Below are 18,881 nucleotides of genomic sequence, written 5' to 3'. Positions count from 1 at the left end.
TGGAACCTCTTCCAGGTCTCCCACGAGGGTGCAGGGTCCCAAAGCTTTGGGCCGTCCTCGACTGCTTTCCCAGGCCACAAGCAGGGAGCTGGATGGGAAGTGGAGCTGCCGGGATTAGAACCGGCGCCCATATGGGATCCTGGCGTGTTCAAGGCGAGGACTTTAGCCGCTAGGCCACGCCGCCGGGCCCCCGAAATATAGTCTTTATTTAAGGATGTTTTCCCAATTTTTTAGTGTTAGTATATAGAAACTGCTGATTTTTGTATGTCCACTCTGACATTATAAAGGAAACACTTTACTGGTTGTAGTAGCTTTGCATTCTTGGCACAGACAGCACAAATATGTTAGCTCAAAGTTCCCGTTGGCTGCAATTCAGGATCTGACAAAGTAGAAATCAACTATTAGGAGTTGACCATGGTGTGTTGATAAATGAAAAGGTTAAAATAAAGCTCTAAATACTGGATTGTTGGGGCATTCTTAATTGCATAGATGGGCAGGTTTATCAATGGGGGAAATCATCCTAAGCGCTCCAGGAAGTGGCCCAAGCTTGGAAGCCAGGTTCTGTGCGCCCTCCCCCTGCTGAGCGCCCCCCACTCGTGGCCTTGCCTTCTGGTTTCCTAGGAAATTTGGCCTTGGCCAGGAGAGCTCCACCTCCCGGGTATAGCCCCGCCCCCGCTCTGGCCCAGGCCACGCCCAGAGACCTGGCTCTCAGTCCCGCCCCCACACAGGCCACACCCAGAGGACCGTCTTTTAGCTCGGGCCACGCCCAGAGGCCTAAGTCCCGCCCCATCAGGCCACTCCCAGAGGCCCGGCTCTCAGCCCCGCCCCCACCTGGGTCATATCCAGAGGTCTGCCTCTAAGTCCGGCTCCCTCAGGCTACGTCCAGAGGCCCGGCTCTAAGCTCCGCCCTCGTCCTCCGGGCGGCCTCTGCCTCCCTTGCCCAGCGCCATTCAGGCCGGAATCAGGTAGGCCTGATCAGCCCGCTCCTGTCCGACCCTCAGCCCCACACTTCCGGGTTCGCGAGGCCGTGACTGGGCAGAGCGCGGCTCAGTTGTGCCGTGGCGCGGCTCCCGGGCTCCCTCCGCCCTCCTCCCCGAGAGAAAGAAAATATGAAAAAAACAGAACAAAATATGAGGTAGGCCATTTGCAGTATCTCTGTACCATGCCAAATTATCAATATTATAAGGACTAAGGCATTCATTAGACACATTTCTTTTTTTAAAAGAAAATCACTCTTGTGTCTGCCCACGAAAAAAATATACATACTTCAATTACTCCATATATCCATGAGTCTTTGCGGTGCAAATTATATTAAATCTGGACCAAAAGTGCTGTTCACAAAGGTTTTACCTCATGGCTCACTTACAAGAAAGGGCTTCTCTCGGATGTTCTCAAGTCTGCACACAAGACTCTGCAGCCCAGTTTCCGACCTCACACTGGCAAGTGTCTTCCCCGAGCAGATCTTCCAGCTGCCTGCACACTCCCCGTGCCTTGGCCTCAGGTGTTTTCTCGAGCGTGTGTCTTCAGGTGTCTCCGGAAGTAGGCAGGACAGACGAAGGCCTTGCCGCATTCCTGACACTCGTGCGGCTTCTCTCCAGTGTGGCTCCTCATGTGTCTTCGGAAGGATGAGGGGCAGCTGAAGGCCTTCCCACACTCCAGGCACTCAAAGGGCTTCTCTCCTGTGTGCATTCTTGCGTGGACAGTGAGGTAGGAAGAATGGCGAAAGGCTTTCCCGCACTCCTTACACTCGTAGGGCTTCTCCCCAGTGTGTGTTCTCATGTGGATCCTCAGGGCCGAGGGGTAAATGAAGGCCTTCCCACATTTCTTACACGCGTAGGGCTTCTCTCCGGTGTGTGTCCTGACGTGGACCGTGAGGTGGGAGGCGCTGATGAAGGCCTTGCCACACTGCTTACACGTGTAAGGCTTCTCTCCGCTGTGAGTCCTCAAGTGCTCCGTGAGGGATGAGGAGCGGCTGAAGGCCTTCCCACACTCCTTGCATTCATACTGGATCTTTGCAGGGTGATCTTTCACGTGTGCTCGGAAGGAGGAGGGACAGCTGAAGGCCTTGCCACACTCCTTACACTCATAAGGCTTCTCTCTGCTTTGATTTTTCACGTGTGTATTAAGGGAGGTAGGCAGATAGAAGGCTTTCCCACACTCCAGGCATTCGTAGGGTTTCTCTCCAGTGTGTTTCCTCATGTGGATACTCAAGGAGGAGGGGCAGTTATAAGCTTTTCCACACTCCTGGCATTTGTAGGGCTTCTCTCCCGTGTGTGTTCTCACATGTACGGTGAGTTTGGAAGACTCGCTGAAGGCCTTGCCGCAGTCCTTACATTCATAGGGCTTCTCCCCGGTATGAATCCGTATGTGGATGATGAGGTGAGAGGAAGAGCTGAAGGCTTTCCCACATTCCTTACACGCATACGGCTTGTCTCCACTGTGAATCCTCTTGTGTTTGGACAGGGAGGAGGAGCAGCTGAAGGCTTTGCCACACTCCTTACATTCGTAGGGCTTATCTCCGCTGTGAATTCTTTTGTGTTCTGTGAGGGAGGAGGAGCAGCTGAAGGCTTTGCCACATTCCTGGCACTCATGGCTAGTCTTTCCCGTGTGGATCTTCATGTGTGCCCTGAAGAGGGAGGAACAGCGGAAGGCTTTCGTGCATTCCTTACAGGTGTAGGGTTTCCCTTCACTGGGAGTGTTCATGTGCTTCTTAAAACAAGCGAGGAAGTGGAAGGCTTTCCCACACTCCTTGCACCGATAGGGCTTGCTCCCCGTGTGAGAGCTGATGTGGACCTTAAGCGATGGATGATTCGTGAAGACCTTGCCACACTCGTGGCATTCGTAGGAACTGACTGCAGTCACGCCCTTGACATTCGGGACTTGGTTCAAGGTGTGTCCACGCCGACGCTCCTCATATTTGTAGGAATTCTCCGTCACGTGACTTAAAGATCAAAAGCACTTTATTAGTAACAGGTCTGTACCATTCTCAGTGAATCTGTCTACTTTCTGCCCTGTCTGGTTGTATCAGCTGAAAGTTCTCACAGGAGGCCAGCACTGCCACTGAGCTTTTGCACTATGGGATTTTCCTGGTAATTGTTCACAACTGAAGCATGTGCGTCAAATGTCCAATAACCAAGTATCATTTGTGGGAGAAAATAGATTGGCAAAATTATTTGTGAAATCACAATGTTTGATAAATTTCAGGACTCTTTTATGAGTATCACTCACCTCAGCTGTCTCTCCTGGTTTTTGTTCCAATAATCACTATCATGGTATTCCCAGATTTCATGTAAAATGGAAGACCAAGAATCATTCCTTTTGAATCTTAGAGTTTTCTGTTCATGAGATGCTTTTTCTACATAAATATCTTGCAGAGCAACTGGTTCCTTAGCTTTTGATTGTATTCCAAAGGCTGAAACACAAAAGGGAAGGCACCTGTACACTGAGGACTTTGAGCAGTCTGGCTGTTTCCACCAGGGTTGAGATGGTTAGCAGCTAAGAAACAGGGCAGGTACTGGGCACAGTGGTTAGGCTGGTTTGGGAGTGCTTGGGTGTGAGTCCCAGCTTCCTGTTAATGAACAATGCAGGAGACAGCAAGGATGGCCCAAGTGCTGGCTTCCCACCACCCTTGGGTGCACTCCGGAGGGAACTGCCAGCACCTGCCTTTGGCCTGGCCGAGCGTTGGCTGCTACAGGCCTGCAGAAAATGGACCAGTGATGGAAAGAGCTCTTTCTGCCTTTCAGGTAAATCAAAAATGAATAGCAGTGTTTTTAAATGTAAGAAATAATTCTAGGGGGAGTGAAACTGCTGGCAAACAAGCAGACTAGTATGAAGAGAAAGGACAGGAGGGAATGGAGCTCCATGCACATAGGACTCACAGAAAGGAATAATATGGGAGGCCTTGGCTAAGCACATTAAGGCATTGGAGCAGCAGCCTCCTTGGATAAAACAAGGTTGTGTGTTTGCTTTTATCTGGTTTACTTTTATTTTGATTTTTTTCCCTCAACAAAGACCGTTTATCCCAAGGATTCTTGCCTTCCTGGTGCTCCACGGGACAGACGTCCTGGGTAAGTCTTCCTCTTGCTGTCTTCGGGGTCTGCGCTTGTAGCTCCTGGGAGATGAGCTGGGGTGTGTGCAGCAGGTACCCTGAGGGAAGACAATGCAGAACCACAGGCATTTCTGTGAGATAGAACCAAAACCCGGGCTTTCCTGTATGCCAGAGATGGTAACGCTGAGTTCAACTGCAACAGAATGCCAAGTTTGTTTTCAAAAGAGCAGTGGGTCAGGGATAGGCGGATGAAACCTCTGATTCCAGAACTGATGTGACAGTCACAGCTCAATTACACGGTTACTACAAGCTGATCAGTGCTGGTCCTATTGAACATAAATAATCTCACAGAATGCCAACTTGGAACAAGGGCACGCTGAGATTGTGACAAATTTAAAGGACAAGGCTACTTCACAATGATAGTTTAAGGACAGACCCAGCAAAAAGTTCTACACGACCTACATCATGCTCAACAACAGAACTGCCTCTACTTTCTGTCCACACCTGACATGACCACCTGTGTCACAGCTGTTCAGGCTCCACTAAAGCCCCCCGGGCCCCGTGTCAGAGTTCCTGGATCTCAATCCAGCCTCCACGTAACAACCCAACTCCCCGCTCGCACATACTGTGGATGGAGTCCTGGGCGCCTGGCTTTGGCCTGGCCCAACTGCAGCTGTGGTGGGTATCTAGGAAGTAAACAGTGTTTGTGTGCCTTTCCAGTAAAAGTAACCATGGGTCTCACTTTTGTGAACCCAAACAACAATGAATGGAAAATACTCAGGAAAACATCATATCTACACTGGAAATGTATAGACTTTTGTCTCCATGTCATTATTCCCTGAACAAGATAGTACAGCAACTATTCATATAGCATTTGCATCATATTAGGGATCAGAAATAGATCTTTTGTGTTTGAGACACACAGGAGGCAACATGTGCCTCCCTCCAAATCTTGTTATGATATCGGCACTTTATCCATCTGACGTTAAAAAAAATCAGAAATCATCTAGAGATGTAAAGCTGGCGGGAGGATCTGTGTGGAGTCTGCGCAAACACTACCCCCTTTTTGTACAGGACTCCAGCGTGCACGGAGTTTGCCCTCCACAAGGTGTCCTGGAGCAAATCCACATGGACACCAAGGGATGACAGTCGAGTCAGCTGGTCTTCCACAGGAAGCAAAAGCATTGCAACAAGTCCTTCCCGCATATAGTGCTGGACCAACTGGGTATCCATAAGCCTGGAAATGTGTCCACACTTTTCACAAAGATTAGCTCAAAATGAGCCACAGACCTAACCCTGATACGTAAGACTAGAAAACTGCAAGACAGTGGGAGGAACTGGCATTACACTGTAGTGTAACACATGCAGCTGCCGTTTGTAATGCCAGCATCTCACACTGAGGTTAGCTGGCCACACACCCATGTGTTCCTGGTAGCCTTTGGGCAAACAGCCCTGATGCAGTAAAAACCACGAGCTTCCTCCACATGCTGCACAGTGGAGCATCAAGTCTACACCCACACGTCCAGGACCCAACGAGCCTCAGGGCCTTCAGTCCCAAGGAAAAGGAAGGGCCGGCTCAACGCATGGCTGTCTGTCTTCACAGTGTTGTCCCCTGAGACCTGGGAGCACGCTGGTCTCACGGACCAGTGCATCCTCATTCTTCAGTCGACATGCAAGCAGTTAGCAGAATGTTGTCCTCTGGACAGCCACATGGCTGCTCCTCTTACCGAGTGAGGCCAGGTTCCGGCAGGTCTCCAGCATCACCTCTCTGTAGAGGTTCCGCTGAGCAAGGTCCAGCAAAGCCCACTCCTCCCAGGTGAAGTCCACGGCCACATCCTCGAGGACCACAGAGGCCTAAAACATCCCACAAAGACAGCTAAGAAAGGCGCCGTTCCTCCAACATGTGTAAAAGGATGTGTGGGGTGGACAACATTTGGGAACTGAGAGTCCATTTTTGAGATGTTCAGAAGATTCTAGAACATTCTCCACATCTACTCTGAGATTTGGATGTCACCTCTCTTTCTCCCTTTCTCCCACACACATTTCCACACTGAACCAATCTTGTCACATTCATTTGATAGTTCTCAGAGGCCAATGCCATGGCAAAGCAGGCTGAGCCTCTGCCGGCAGTGCCAACATACCATATGGGCACTGGTTCAAGTCCTGCCTACTCTACTTCCCATCCAGCTCCCTGCTTGTGGCCTGGGAAAGCAGTGGAGGACGGCCCAAAGCCTTGGGACCCTGCACCCACGTGGGAGACCTGGAAGAGGCTCCTGGCTTCGGATCGACTCAGCTCCGGCTATGGCGGCCACTTGAGGAGTGAGCCAGAGGATGGAAGATCCTTATCTCTGTCTCTTCTCCTCTCTGTATATCTGGCTTTTCATTAAAAAATAAATAATCCTTAAAAAAAAGAAAGAAAACTATGCTTTTGAAAGCCCAAAATGTTTAGCATGTGGCCCAACCTAGAAACAGTTCAGAGACGGCCAGAAGCAGACCCAACGGCACGGCCACGGTCACTTGGCACCTGCCTCTGGCTTACCTGCATTGCGTTCTTCCGTAACTCACACGCTGCTCTCTCCCTCGCCATGCCGGGTCGCTCCTACAGAGAAGGTATCGGGAAGGTCTCAGTAAAGCTGGAAGGCTCCAGGCACCCCCACTCACTTCCCACGCCCCGAGCCTGACTTGCTGCAGGTCAGCTCTGTGTGACACTCCAAGACACCCAGGCACACGCAGCTCATCTGGGTAGAGGTGGGACAGCGTTCTCTTCTTTTTTTTTTTTTTTTTTTTAAGATTTTATTATTATTGGAAAGCCGGATATACACAGAGAAGAGACAGAGAGGAAGATCTTCCATCCGATGTTTCACTCCCCAAGTGAGCCGCAACGGACCGGTACGCGCCAATCCGATGCCGGGACCAGGAACCTCTTCCGGGTCTCCCACGCGGGTGCAGTGTCCCAAAGCTTTGGGCCGTCCTCGACTGCTTTCCCAGGCCACAAGCAGGGAGCTGGATGGGAAGTGGAGCTGCCGGGATTAGAACCGGCGCCCATATGGGATCCCGGGGCTTTCAAGGCGAGGACTTTAGCCGCTAGGCCACGCCGCCGGGCCCGACAGCGTTCTCTTCTAAACCTAGGAAATAGGGCAGTGGGCCTTGCTGCTTTTGCATTTAGTTGTTTAGTTTTCTTTCTTTTTTTTTTTTTGTTTTAAAGATTTATTCATTTTATTACAGCCAGATATACAGAGAGGAGGAGAGACAGAGAGGAAGATCTTCCGTCCGATGATTCACTCCCCAACCGAGCCGCAACGGGCCGATGTGCGCCGATCCAAAGCCGGGAACCTGGAACCTCTTCCAGGTCTCCCACGCGGGTGCAGGGTCCCAATGCATTGGGCCGTCATCGACTGCTTTCCCAGGCCACAAGCAGGGAGCTGGATGGGAAGTGGAGCTGCCGGGAACAGAACCGGCGCCCATATGGGATCCCGGGGCTTTCAAGGCGAGGACTTTAGCCGCTAGGCCACGCCACCGGGCCCATCTTATTTTTTTTTTAAAGAATGATTTGAAACAAAGATTTAGAAGGCAGAGTGGCACACAAAGGGGGGGAAGAAGGGAGGGAGACAAAGAACAAAGAGAATATTTTTTAAAAAAGATTTATTTAGGGGCTCGGCAGCGTGGCCTAGTGGCTAAGGTCCTCGCCTTGATCCCATATGGCCGCTGGTTCTAATCCCGGCAGCTCCATTTCCTCTCTATCCTCCTCTCAGTATATCTGACTTTGTAATAAAAATTAAAAAATAAATTAATTAATTAAAAAAAAAAGATTTATTTATTCTTATCACAAAGTCAGATGCACAGAGAGGAGGAGAGACAGAGAGGAAGATCTTCCGTCCACTGATTCACTCCTCAAGTGGCCACAACAGCCAGAGCTGAGCTGATCTGAAGCCGGGAGCCTCTTCCAGGTCTCCCATGCAGGTGCAGGGTCCCAAGGATTTGGGCCGTCCTCCTCTGCTTTCCCAGGCCACAGGAAGAGAGCTGGATGGGAAGCGGAGCTACCGGGATTAGAACTGGCACCCATATGGGATCCCAGTGTGTTCAAAGCGAGGACTTTATCCACTGAGCTAATGTGCCAGGTCTGAGAGAATCTTCTATCCTCTGGTTCATTTTGGCAAATGGCCAAAATAGCCAGTTTTGGACCAGGACAAAGCCAGGAGCCTGGCACTCCTTCCAGGTCTCCCACATGAGTGCCAAGAGCCCAAGGGGCCATCTCCTGCTGCCTTCCCAAGTGCATTAGCGGGGAGCTGGAGAAGCCGGGACATGAACCAATGCTCATAGGGGACACCAGCAGGGGCTTAACTAGCTGTGCTCTAGTGCCACCCCACTTGCTGATCTTGGGCACGATGGCCTAGTGGCGAAAGTCCTCGCTTTGAATGTACCAGGATTGCACATGGGTGCTGGTTCTAATCCCGGCTGCCCCACTTCCCATCCATCTCCCTGCCTGTGGCCTGGGAAAGCAGTGGAGGATGGCCCAAAGCCTTGGGACCCTGCATTTGTGTGGGAGACCTAGAGGAGGCTCCTGGCTCCTGGCTTTGGATCAGCTCAGCTCTGGTTGTTTTGGCCGCTTGGGGCGTGAATCACTAGAAGGAAGATCTTCCTCTCTGTCTCTCCTCCTCTCTGTATATCTGGCTTTGCAATAAAAATAAGTCTTTAAAACATTTACAAACATTGTTGGGAAAAATGTTAACAAAAAACCAGAGGAGCAGGCATGAAAATATATAGATGATGAATTTCTACAAGTAATGTGACTGTCCAGGCCAGTTGAGCCAATGAAAGAGGGAAGACTGTTCGAATGGTTTCAATCCCAGAACAGAAGACACGAATGATCGCAACGTGATATGAAAACATCCAGGGCAGCTGGGAAACAAATTATGAGAATAAGTCTGCTTCATCTTAGGAATGCAAGCTGACTAAAAAGAAAGTGTTACCAATGATTAAAATAATTCACAGAATAGGAAAAGATTATCCAGGCCTGTAGACCTCAAACAGTGACGAAGATTGGGGTCTAGTCATGAAAGAGGTTTTCTAATCCCCCACCTCAAAAGGGAACAAAGCCACAAGCCGCAGCAAGATTCCTGTTTAATGATGAAGTACAATTATTTCTTCCTGGACTAGGGGCCTGGCTACAAATTCAAACACTGCACTACTCTGAGCTCGAGGTCTTGGTAAGTGCAGAAAGAAATACAAAATGGAACATGCCAAAGGGCTAAAAAAAGTTGAATATGGCTCATGAGCAAAGTTTCTGTGAAAAATCTAATCAATCTTGGGACACATGATCATAATGAATTGTGTTAGGATCAATGAGATGTACCCTGGAGCCGGTAGGCTGGTCAAGGACTCACAACTCGGCCGGCTTCTGTGCTAGCTGGAGACAGTCTCCCACGGGTGTCCACGGGCAGCATCCAGGAGGGGTGGGCACCCAGTGGGGCCCAGGCATCCCTCCCAAGGGTGTCCACAGGCAGCCTAGAGGTGGACACCCAGCGGGGCCCAGGCGTCCCTCCCAAGGGTGTCCACCGGCAGCATCCAGGAGGGGTGTCCACCCAACGGGGTCCGTGGCCAGAGTCCAGGTGCAGGGATGGGCACCGAGGTGTCCCCCGCAGCTCACCCGCATCTGTGGAAATCCACAGGTCAGCGCAGGAGGAGGGCCGCCCGAGGACTGCCCGATCGCGGCTTCAGTCTGCTGGGCCTCGGGGTGACCCGGGGCGTGCCCTACCAGGCTTCGGCCTCGGCGTCCAGCGACCACCCGGCCAGCAGGCCAGCAGGCGGCCGGGGTCTCGGCGTCCAGCGACCACCCGGCCAACGAACACGCACCAGGAGTAGGTGACATGGCGGCCGAACCGCGCACGCGCACTCTCCGCCGTGGGGGCCGGGGGCGGAGCCTCGAGATTGACAGACAGCCGCCGGGAAGGGGCTGGGCCGGCAGCGCAGCAGAAATGCTTGGTTTTGGCCTGCCGTCCTGGACAAGGACCGGAGCAGTGGGCGAGGCCGCCGCGTAAGCAGCCTAGGGGTGCGGCTTTCTAATGTTTCAAATTGGACCACCGGAGTGGCACCCAGGGCCCTACTGGTTACAACACAGGCTGTAAATGGTGGAAGTCCTGGAAGGCTGATGCAGAGAGAGATCCGGCAGTCCTCTAGGCTACCGCGCCAGGCCCTACATGGTTCATTTAAAAGTACATTGATTCACGTGTTTTCACCTTTTACCTATTGTAAATAATATCCATACCCAAGAGTATTGTTTGTGGGGGCAGGCAATGAAGTTTTCATTTTTTGTGTGTCTATAAGTAGGATTCTGTACCTGTCACTTCAGAGCATGGGAGATGGTCAGTGGGCTTCAGCACCCGGGCCTGGCGTTTACAGAACCAAACCCTGAACAACGGAAACTGTCCCTGGGCAGGGGAGCATGAACGTATCAGACTGCTCCAGAAAAGCCCACAAGCAAAGGTGCTACTCACCTGTTACAGTGTTGGATGCATTGATGGCATCAGAAAGATTTGGGGGCTCACTTGTCCTGGGCAGAGATGACTCGTGGTAGGATGGGTCTGGGTTTGTGGCAGTATGGGATCATATCCTGAGCGGCCCCGGCCCCAAGCCCAGGAAACCCAATGGCAAGAGAGCTGACAGCAAATGTTAGCAATTTTCGCCATTAACCCAAGGTAAAGCCGCTGCACTTGTTGGCAAATGTATGGGTTGGACAGGGTTGAACAAACCTTAGCTCACTGGCATATGAGGAGCCGGCTGGAGTGCAGACCATCCTGGTCTAGGCTATCACACCTACCAGTTTCCAAGAGCCTGGGATGGGAGCAGACTGGGTAGGGTTAGACTACAGCATCCGCCAGCCAGAGTTGGGACTTGGGGCGGGGCAGGTCAGGCCAGGCTTCAGCATCTAATAGCAAAGGGCAAGACAGGGAATGGGCTATCCTGAGCTGGGTCAGAGCAGCCACTGGCATACACAAGATCTGTGGCTGGGAACAGCCCTGCTTGGGGAGATAATGGTGGTGCCACAGCTGGGTTGGGGTTCCCACTAGTGAGCACAAGAGCCGGAATAAGTGCAGCAATCTGGGCCGGACATGGCTGCAGTGTCCCTCAGCATGGATGTGGACTGGTTCTGGGATGTGCCAGACGGGGCTAAACTCCAGCACTCACTGGCATTCATGAGAGCCAGGGTAGGTATAGAATAGGCTGGGCTAGGTTTCTGCTCCAGCTGAGCCATGTGAGAGCTGTGGACCAGATGTGGTTAAGATGCAACACCCAATAGTAAGAACCGGAATGGGTGTAGACTAGTTGGGTAAGGCCACTGTTCTTGCCAGGACAAGTAGACTAATTCAGGCTGGGCCAAAGACCCACTGGTGTGCGCGAGATCTACCATTGGAAGGAGACCTGATAGAAGAGATTTGGGAACTTCTTTGTCACATTACAGTCCCTGCATATATAGTGCAAGAACCAAGGCTGGGAGCAGCATGGGATGGGCCATAGTGTGCACTGGCAGATCGGAGAACCAGGATGGGGCTCAGGACAGACAGGGTCAGGCTGCAGCACCAGCTGGTTCACATTTAGGACTGGGACTGGGGTCAGTCCAGGCTGGGGCTAGGTTGTAGAAACCAGCAGTAGGAGCTGGAATCATGTTCAGACTGGGCCAGGCTACAGCAGCAGCCAGCAAATACTAAGGGGAGGTGGGCCATACCAGACGGGCTGTAACACCCACAAATACATGAGACCTGGTGGGGGGGTGTGAGCCTCAAGAACCACCTGGAGAGTGGAAGATCCAGGGATGGAAATGGGCCGGATATGGAAACTATGGACACCTCTCTGATGGGCTCGAACTCCCACTGGTGAGCCTGGGAAACAGTGCTGGGGGTGTGCCTTGCTAGACAGTAGCGGCACCCACTGACATGAATGTGGGCTAGATGGTAGAGTTGGTTGAGTTAGGCTTCAACCCCCAATGATGTGTACAAGAGCTCAGTGGGATGTGGGGAAGATTGAACCAGTCTATGTAGATACTGGCAAGTGCAGGAACCAGGGCTGGGGGTTGGCCTGGTGGGAGTTACCAGAGATCTGACTGGGTTTGAAGCTCCTGCTGGTGTACATGAGGGGTGAGTGTGTGGTGGGCTGGGTTGGTGTGGGCCATAGCACCCATTTGTTTGCATAAGGAGAAATAACTGACCTGGTAATTGTAATTCCCAGTGTATGCACAGGCTGATGTGGGTGACTGGCAGAGATAGACCCTGTACTAGAAAACACACACGAGAATCAGGTCTTGGATCACTTCTTATTAGGTCTCTTTGGAGATCCTTCCAACCGAACTGCTAGGCTCAGAACTCTAACCATATGGAGAATTAATTGGAGGATTGATGGACTGACCGCAGAGTGCATGTGTTAGAACTGGGCCTCCTCAGTAGAAAAGGTGGAGCAGAAGACAGCATGCCCAGATGCACATGGAGGACAAGGTGGCCCATTGGAGCCTGCAGAGGACATCTGGTGTCACAGCAAAGACAAAACAAATCAACAAGTGACGACAGCAAATATCTGAGCAAATGGAATCTCTAAGGTGTACTATGTCAACCAATGGACCTTGGAAGGATTTCCTCATCCTTGGATCGGTGAAAGACAGTGTTTCAGTACAACTGAAACCACTTTAGGAAAACCCTTGGAGCAAGCTCTGCACTGGGGATCTTTGAGTTTATGTCAGGTGGCTGTTCCCCATTCCAGGGTACTGGGGTAGTTGGGCACTGGATGTGGCTTCTCCACATATCTCCCCTCTTTCTCCAGATACAGGAGGAAGAAAAAGAAAATTCTTTTTTAAATACATTTTATTATTGGTATTATTTTATAATAGTTTCATATTCCCTTATCCCCTCCCCAGTTCCCTCCCCCCCCCCCAGTTCTTCCATATCATTACTAACATATAGTTCTTCATACTTAGTCATATGTCCATCATTGCGGGCATAGACAATGGCAGAGAGTCCAGAATCCTATTGTCAAAATATAGTAAACAGTTTCATTGTAAGTCCATCTTTGTCTGGAAGTAGAAATGCATACCACACTACATCCTCACATCTGAATGTTAGTCTCCATTTCGCAGCTACTGTACATCTCCTTAAATGAAAAGTCATGATTCAAAATCAACAATAGAAAGAAATTTACAATGCCATGAAGTTAAATGACATGTTACTAGATATGACAGTCCCCATTACACAACTACTGTACATCCCCTTAAATGAAGTCATGATACTAAATAATAAAAACAAATACAAATTGGGCCCGGCGGCGTGGCCTAGCGGCTAAAGTCCTCGCCTCGAAAGCCCTGGATCCCATATGGGTGCCGGTTCTAATCCCGGCAGCTCCACTTCGCATCCAGCTCCCTGCTTGTGGCCTGGGAGAGCAGTCGAGGACAGCCTAATGCATTGGGACCCTGCACCCATGTGGGAGACCCGAAAGAGGTTCCAGGTTCCCAGCTTCGGATTGGTGCGTACCAGCCGTTGCGGCTCACTTGGGGAGTGAATCATCGGACGGAAGATCTTCCTCTCTGTCTCTCCTCCTCTCTGTATATCAGACTTTGTAATGAAATAAATGAATCTTTAAAAAAAAAATAGAAATTTACAATGCCTGAAGTTAAATGCCATGTTACTAGATATGACGTCTCCATTACACAGCTACTATACATCCCCTTAAATGAAGAGCCACAAAACAAAATCAACATCTGGGAGAAAAAAGAAATTAACAACATCAAGAAGTTAAATAACATGCTATTAAATGATTAATGTGTAGCTGAAGAAATGAAAATCAAGAACCTTCTTGAAGAAAATGATGCCACTGCATGATCTACGAGTCATTGAATGATTTAATCAGAAGGAAGTGTTTTGAAGCGATAAAACTAACAGAAAACAAAACCCATGAGATACAGTTTCTGCTGATTTTTGTTGGTGAAATGTCTCTTCTAGACAACAAATAGATGGGTTTTGTTTTTTAATCCAGTGTACTAATCTATGACGTTTGATTGAGCTTAAGCCATTTACACTCAGAGTTTAACATACATGGGTGGTAATCTGGTCCTGTCATTTTAGCAACGGGTTGTTCATTGGTTTAGTCTTCTGTTGTCATTTTACTGGGATGTTCTTCCCATTCGCCTTTGGTTTTGGTAGGTGCTATTCCTCTTCTCTGTTAAGAGAATGTATGGAAGTATCCTTTGTAGGGCAGGTTTGGAAGAGGCAAATTCTTTTAGTTTTTCTTTACTGTGAAAGAATTTTATTTCATTTTCAAAGACAAAAGAAAGCTTTGCTGGGTATGTTACCCTAGGCTTACAATTTTTTTCTTTTAGAATCTGGAATATGTCACTCCAATCTCTTCTTGCCTGTAGAGTTTCCTGTGAGCTTAATTGGCATTCTTTTATATGTCAATTGACTTTTTTTGACGTGCACATTTAAGGATCTTTTCCTTATGTTCGACTGAAGAGAGCTTGATTATCATATGTCGTGGTGAAGATCGCTTTTGATCAAGCCTGTTGGGAGTTCTGTGCCCCTCCTGGATCTTGTTTCCCAATTCTTTCTCCAGATTAGGGAAATTTTCCTTTATTATTTCATTAAATACATTTGCAAAATCAGCTTCTCTTTCTATACCTTTTGGGACTCCCATTACTTATATTTTGCCTCTTAATAGTGTCTTTCAATTCTTGAATACTTTTTTTGGCCTGATCCAGCTCTGCTTCCAGCTTTTTGTTTGCTTCCCCCTGATGACAGGAAATATCTTCCAATTGTGAGATTCTTTCTTCTGCTTGCTTCATTCTATTTTGGAGACTCTCCACTGTACTCTTAATTTGCTCTACTGTGTTCTTAATTTCTGATATACCAGCCTTGATTTGCTTTATTGCTTCCTTAAATTCTTTGAACTCTTGCATGAGCTCATTGTTGATCAGAATCTTTAAAATGAGTCTTATGGATTCTGTGTGCCCCATTTTCTTGATGTCTTCCTCAGTTAACTCTGAGGTTGGCATAGGGGTTTGCTCCTTTGCAGGGGAGTCTTCAATAATATTCATTGTGCTTTTATCTCTTCTTTTGCTCTTGGTCATTGTACTTCTGGTTAGCAGAGTCTTCTCCTTGGGGCAGGTTTCTAAGCTTTGTCATCCACAGGGCTACAATGCAATTTTACTTATTGCAGTTGATACACAACTTTTTCCTTGCAGCCACTTGCGCCACAACCTCCAGTGAGTTCCAGGTCTGGGTTCTTATCAGATTTCTACCATGGTCTCCACAGCCCCAGCCCTTGGCTCACCACTCTCCACCTCCTGTGATACCGTGCTGAGGCTGCACTGTTGTCTCTGCAACTTTTCTCCCACTTCTGGTTGGAGCAGGTCCCAGGAGTAGAGAGACACCAGGTGTCCTATATAATTAGGTTGTTGGTGGCGCTGATCTTGTTGGAACCTGTTGGACTTTAGGTCTGGGTGCACACGGACCTATTTTGACTGGTACGCTGCCACAGTCAGTATTATTTTCCTGCGGGACCAGTGCAATCACGGACCTCAGCAAGTTCTCGCAAGATCAGCACATGCACAGCTCACTATTGTCCCCTGCAGTCCCAAAGCTATTGCCACGGTACCCAAAATGGCGCCTGATATACAACCACTACAGTTCTTGATCTGCTGGCCGTCAGGTCTGAGGGCTATCCAGACCTGCATGGGTCCGTAGAATGCCACGTCGTTGCAGTTCACTGAGGCAGAAATGAGCTCACTCCCAGCTCAGCGCATGCTCCGTCCCTTCCCTTGCCCTTTCCTCCTTACACAAAATGGCGCCCAATTCAGCTCGAAGGGGCTGACTGGGCTGTGAAATCCACTCTGTTCTCGTACTGCCCGTCTGAGATCTGCTGCTCTGTCTCTGCTCCTGGTCAAATCAAATGGACCAGCAGAACGGACAGTTCTTTGTCTGGGTTCACCTCCCGAGCTCCCAGTCAGAGTCCCTTCCCAGCTGGTTGCTGGTGCAGTTCTGGATGCTGGTGGAGTTCAGATCGCCATGCTGGAGTATCAGTCTCCGCAACACAACACCGTTGTGTCCACTGCTTTCCTGTGTCTGTCAGTCTCCAGATACCCCTCTGCTGTTCTTCTGTCCGTTCCTGTTTCCTGAAATATGTCCTCTCTGCTTCATCCTGATTAAATGTTTTTCCGTCCGCATAAACGTGTCCTTACCCTATCCTGCCATCTTGATTCCCAAAAAAGAAAATTCTGAAACAATGGTTTCACCCACTTTGTCCTAACCCTCAATCCTTCCCATCCTGATCAACTTTGTAAACATCATTAAAAAATAATTACAGCCATATTAAATTATAAAGATGGTATTTCAAACAAGTATTACAATCTATTTATTTGCTATCAAAATTGGAACGTAAAATCAGAGCTCATTCATTTTCACACTCAACAGGGAAGATCAAATATAAATTGCATCTGAAAGGCAAGTTTTAAGAATACATATCCCGGGCCTGGCACGGTGGCTTAACAGCTAAAGTCCTTGCCTTGAAAGCTCCGGGATCCAATGTGGGCACTGGTTCTAATCAAGGCAGCTCCACTTCCCATCCAGCTCCCTGCCTGTGGCCTGGGAAAGCAGTGGAGGACGGCCCAAAGCCTTGGGACCCTGCACCTGTGTGGGAGACCTGAAGAAGTTCCTGGCTCCTGGCTCTGGATCAGAGCAGCTCCGGCCGTTGTGGCTCAGTTGGGGAGTGAATCATCAGATGGAAGATATTCCTCTCTGTGTATCTTTGTGATAAAAATAAAAAAAAAAACTTAAAAAAATACATATCCCAACCCTGCTATACAATACTTCCTCATGTAATTTCTTTAACACTAAGATCTTCAAAGCTTTTCCATATTCATTACATTTCATAGTAATCTTGCTAGTTGTCATTTTTCACAATCAAGGCACTGACAGTTTATTTCTGTAATACACTGCTGACTCATGACTCTTGGCAAAAATAACTATCATATATATTGCACTCAAAATATCTTATAAATTTCTTTCATACTTGTTCATGCATGAATTTTGTGAAAATGTTTCCCACTCGTTTATTAGGTTTCTTCTTCGTGAATTTGCAGATGACTTCGTTATAAATTTACCGTACTCACTACATGCATATGGTTTCCTCTGTATGAATTCTCTGATGTCTAATCAGCTCTGACCTCCGGCTAAAGGCCTTTCTGCATTTACTACATTCATAAGGCTTCTCCCCCGAGTGGATTCTCTGATGCCTAATGAGAGAACACCGTCGGTTGAATGCCTTTCCACATTCATTACACGTGTAAGGCTTTTCCCCTGTGTGAATTCTCTGATGTCTACTGAGGTCTGACTTTGCCCAGAAGACTTTTCCACACTCACTACATGTATAAAGTTCCTGTCCTGTGTGAGTTCTCTGATGTTTAATGAAATCTGATTTCTGCTTAAAAGCCTTTCCGCACTTTGGGCATTCATAAGTCTTCTCTCCTGAGTGGATTCTCTCATGTCTAATGAGATTTGATTTCCAGTTAAAGAATTTCCCACAGTCTTTACATGCGTAAGGTTTCTCCCCTGTGTGAATTCTCTGATGTGTAATGAGATCTGTCTTGTCCCAAAAGACTTTACCACACTCACTACAACTATAACGTCTTTCCCCTGTGTGAATTCTTTGATGTTTAATGAGATTTGACCTCCAGTTAAAGAATTTTCCACACTCTAAACATTCATAAGGTTTCTGTCCTGTGTGGATTTTCTGATGTTTAATGAGATTTGACCTCCAGTTAAAGAATTTTCCGCACTCTGAACATGCATAAGGTTTCTCTCCTGTGTGGATTCTCTGATGTTTGAAGAGAGCCGACTTCTTGCAAAAAACTTTTCTACATTCATTACATTCATAAAGCTCCTCACTGGAATGACTTTTCTGATGAATTACTAGGTAAGACTTGCTGGAAAAAGCTTTGTCACACACATTGCATTCATCGGGTTTCTCTCTTTGATGAGTTCTCTGCTGTGCTTGAAGGACTGACTTCTTACAAATGGTATTTCCATGCTCATGACATCGGTATGGCTTCTCTCCGGTGTGAACTGTCTGATTTCTAGCGAGGTCTGGCTTCTGATATATGAAATTTCTACATTCAGCGCACACACACAGATTTCCAACTGTACCATTTCTGTGTTTGGTGGTAAGGCAAGATGTATAACGGAAAGGTTTTTTGCAGTAGCCACATGTATGCTGACTTGCTGTCCTGTTTCTTCTAAGATCTGTCTGGTAAATAGAGCATTTTTCACTCTCGAAGTGTTCAAGGAGTTTCTCTCCAGAGTATGCTTGCTGATGATTGCCAAGGTCGGGATTTTTGGGGAAAGTTTTCTTTTCAACCTGAATTTTTTCTCCTACCATGTCACGTGGCTTATCACAGCTGTTTCTGATGCAAAGCTTCTTCTGTGTAAAGTAGATCTTCTTCCTGCTAAAGGTTTTCTCTGTCCTGCTATGTTCAAAAGACTGCTGAACAGTGTGCCTCCTCACATGCTGCCTGAGATTGTCCCTGCACGGAAGTCTGCTGCCAGGTACATTCAACGCATCCTGTTGTTTCTCAAACAGCATCTCATCAGGATTCCTAGAAAAAAAACCACATCCTAAATAAATTATATTCCTCAAATTTCTTTTCTGTGCAAGTTCCCATTCATATCATCAGTTTCAAATATGATCAGAACATAAGTATCTTTAACAACTTTTGTTAGAATTTTGTTTGTTAAAAACTTTTAACCCTTGGGCCCGGCGCAGTGGCCTAGCGGCTGAAGTCCTTCCCTTAAACACATTGGGA

General features: G+C 48.4%; 2 protein-coding genes across 2 annotated transcripts; both read right to left on the bottom strand.

Moving 5' to 3' along the window:
- Positions 1-1,487: 1,487 nt before the first annotated feature.
- Positions 1,488-9,917, bottom strand: LOC118760657 (zinc finger protein 699-like). Its single transcript, XM_058657605.1, has 5 exons — positions 9,696-9,917; positions 6,588-6,647; positions 4,014-4,146; positions 3,043-3,103; positions 1,488-2,941 (listed from the first exon to the last, which is right to left on the bottom strand). Exons 1-5 carry the CDS (start codon positions 9,915-9,917, stop codon positions 1,498-1,500), a joined length of 1,920 nt encoding a protein of 639 aa, XP_058513588.1. The 3' UTR covers positions 1,488-1,497.
- Positions 9,918-17,176: 7,259 nt separating this feature from the next.
- LOC131477936 (zinc finger protein OZF-like) lies at positions 17,177-18,678 on the bottom strand. Its single transcript, XM_058658144.1, has one exon. It carries the CDS (start codon positions 18,659-18,661, stop codon positions 17,192-17,194), a length of 1,470 nt encoding a protein of 489 aa, XP_058514127.1. The 5' UTR covers positions 18,662-18,678; the 3' UTR covers positions 17,177-17,191.
- Positions 18,679-18,881: the final 203 nt, after the last annotated feature.

Source organism: Ochotona princeps, chromosome 33 (assembly GCF_030435755.1).
Source record: "Ochotona princeps isolate mOchPri1 chromosome 33, mOchPri1.hap1, whole genome shotgun sequence".
NCBI classification, from domain to species: domain Eukaryota; kingdom Metazoa; phylum Chordata; class Mammalia; order Lagomorpha; family Ochotonidae; genus Ochotona; species Ochotona princeps.
The sequence above is the reverse complement of the archived record's forward strand: the minus strand, read 5'-3'. Positions and strand labels throughout refer to the sequence as shown.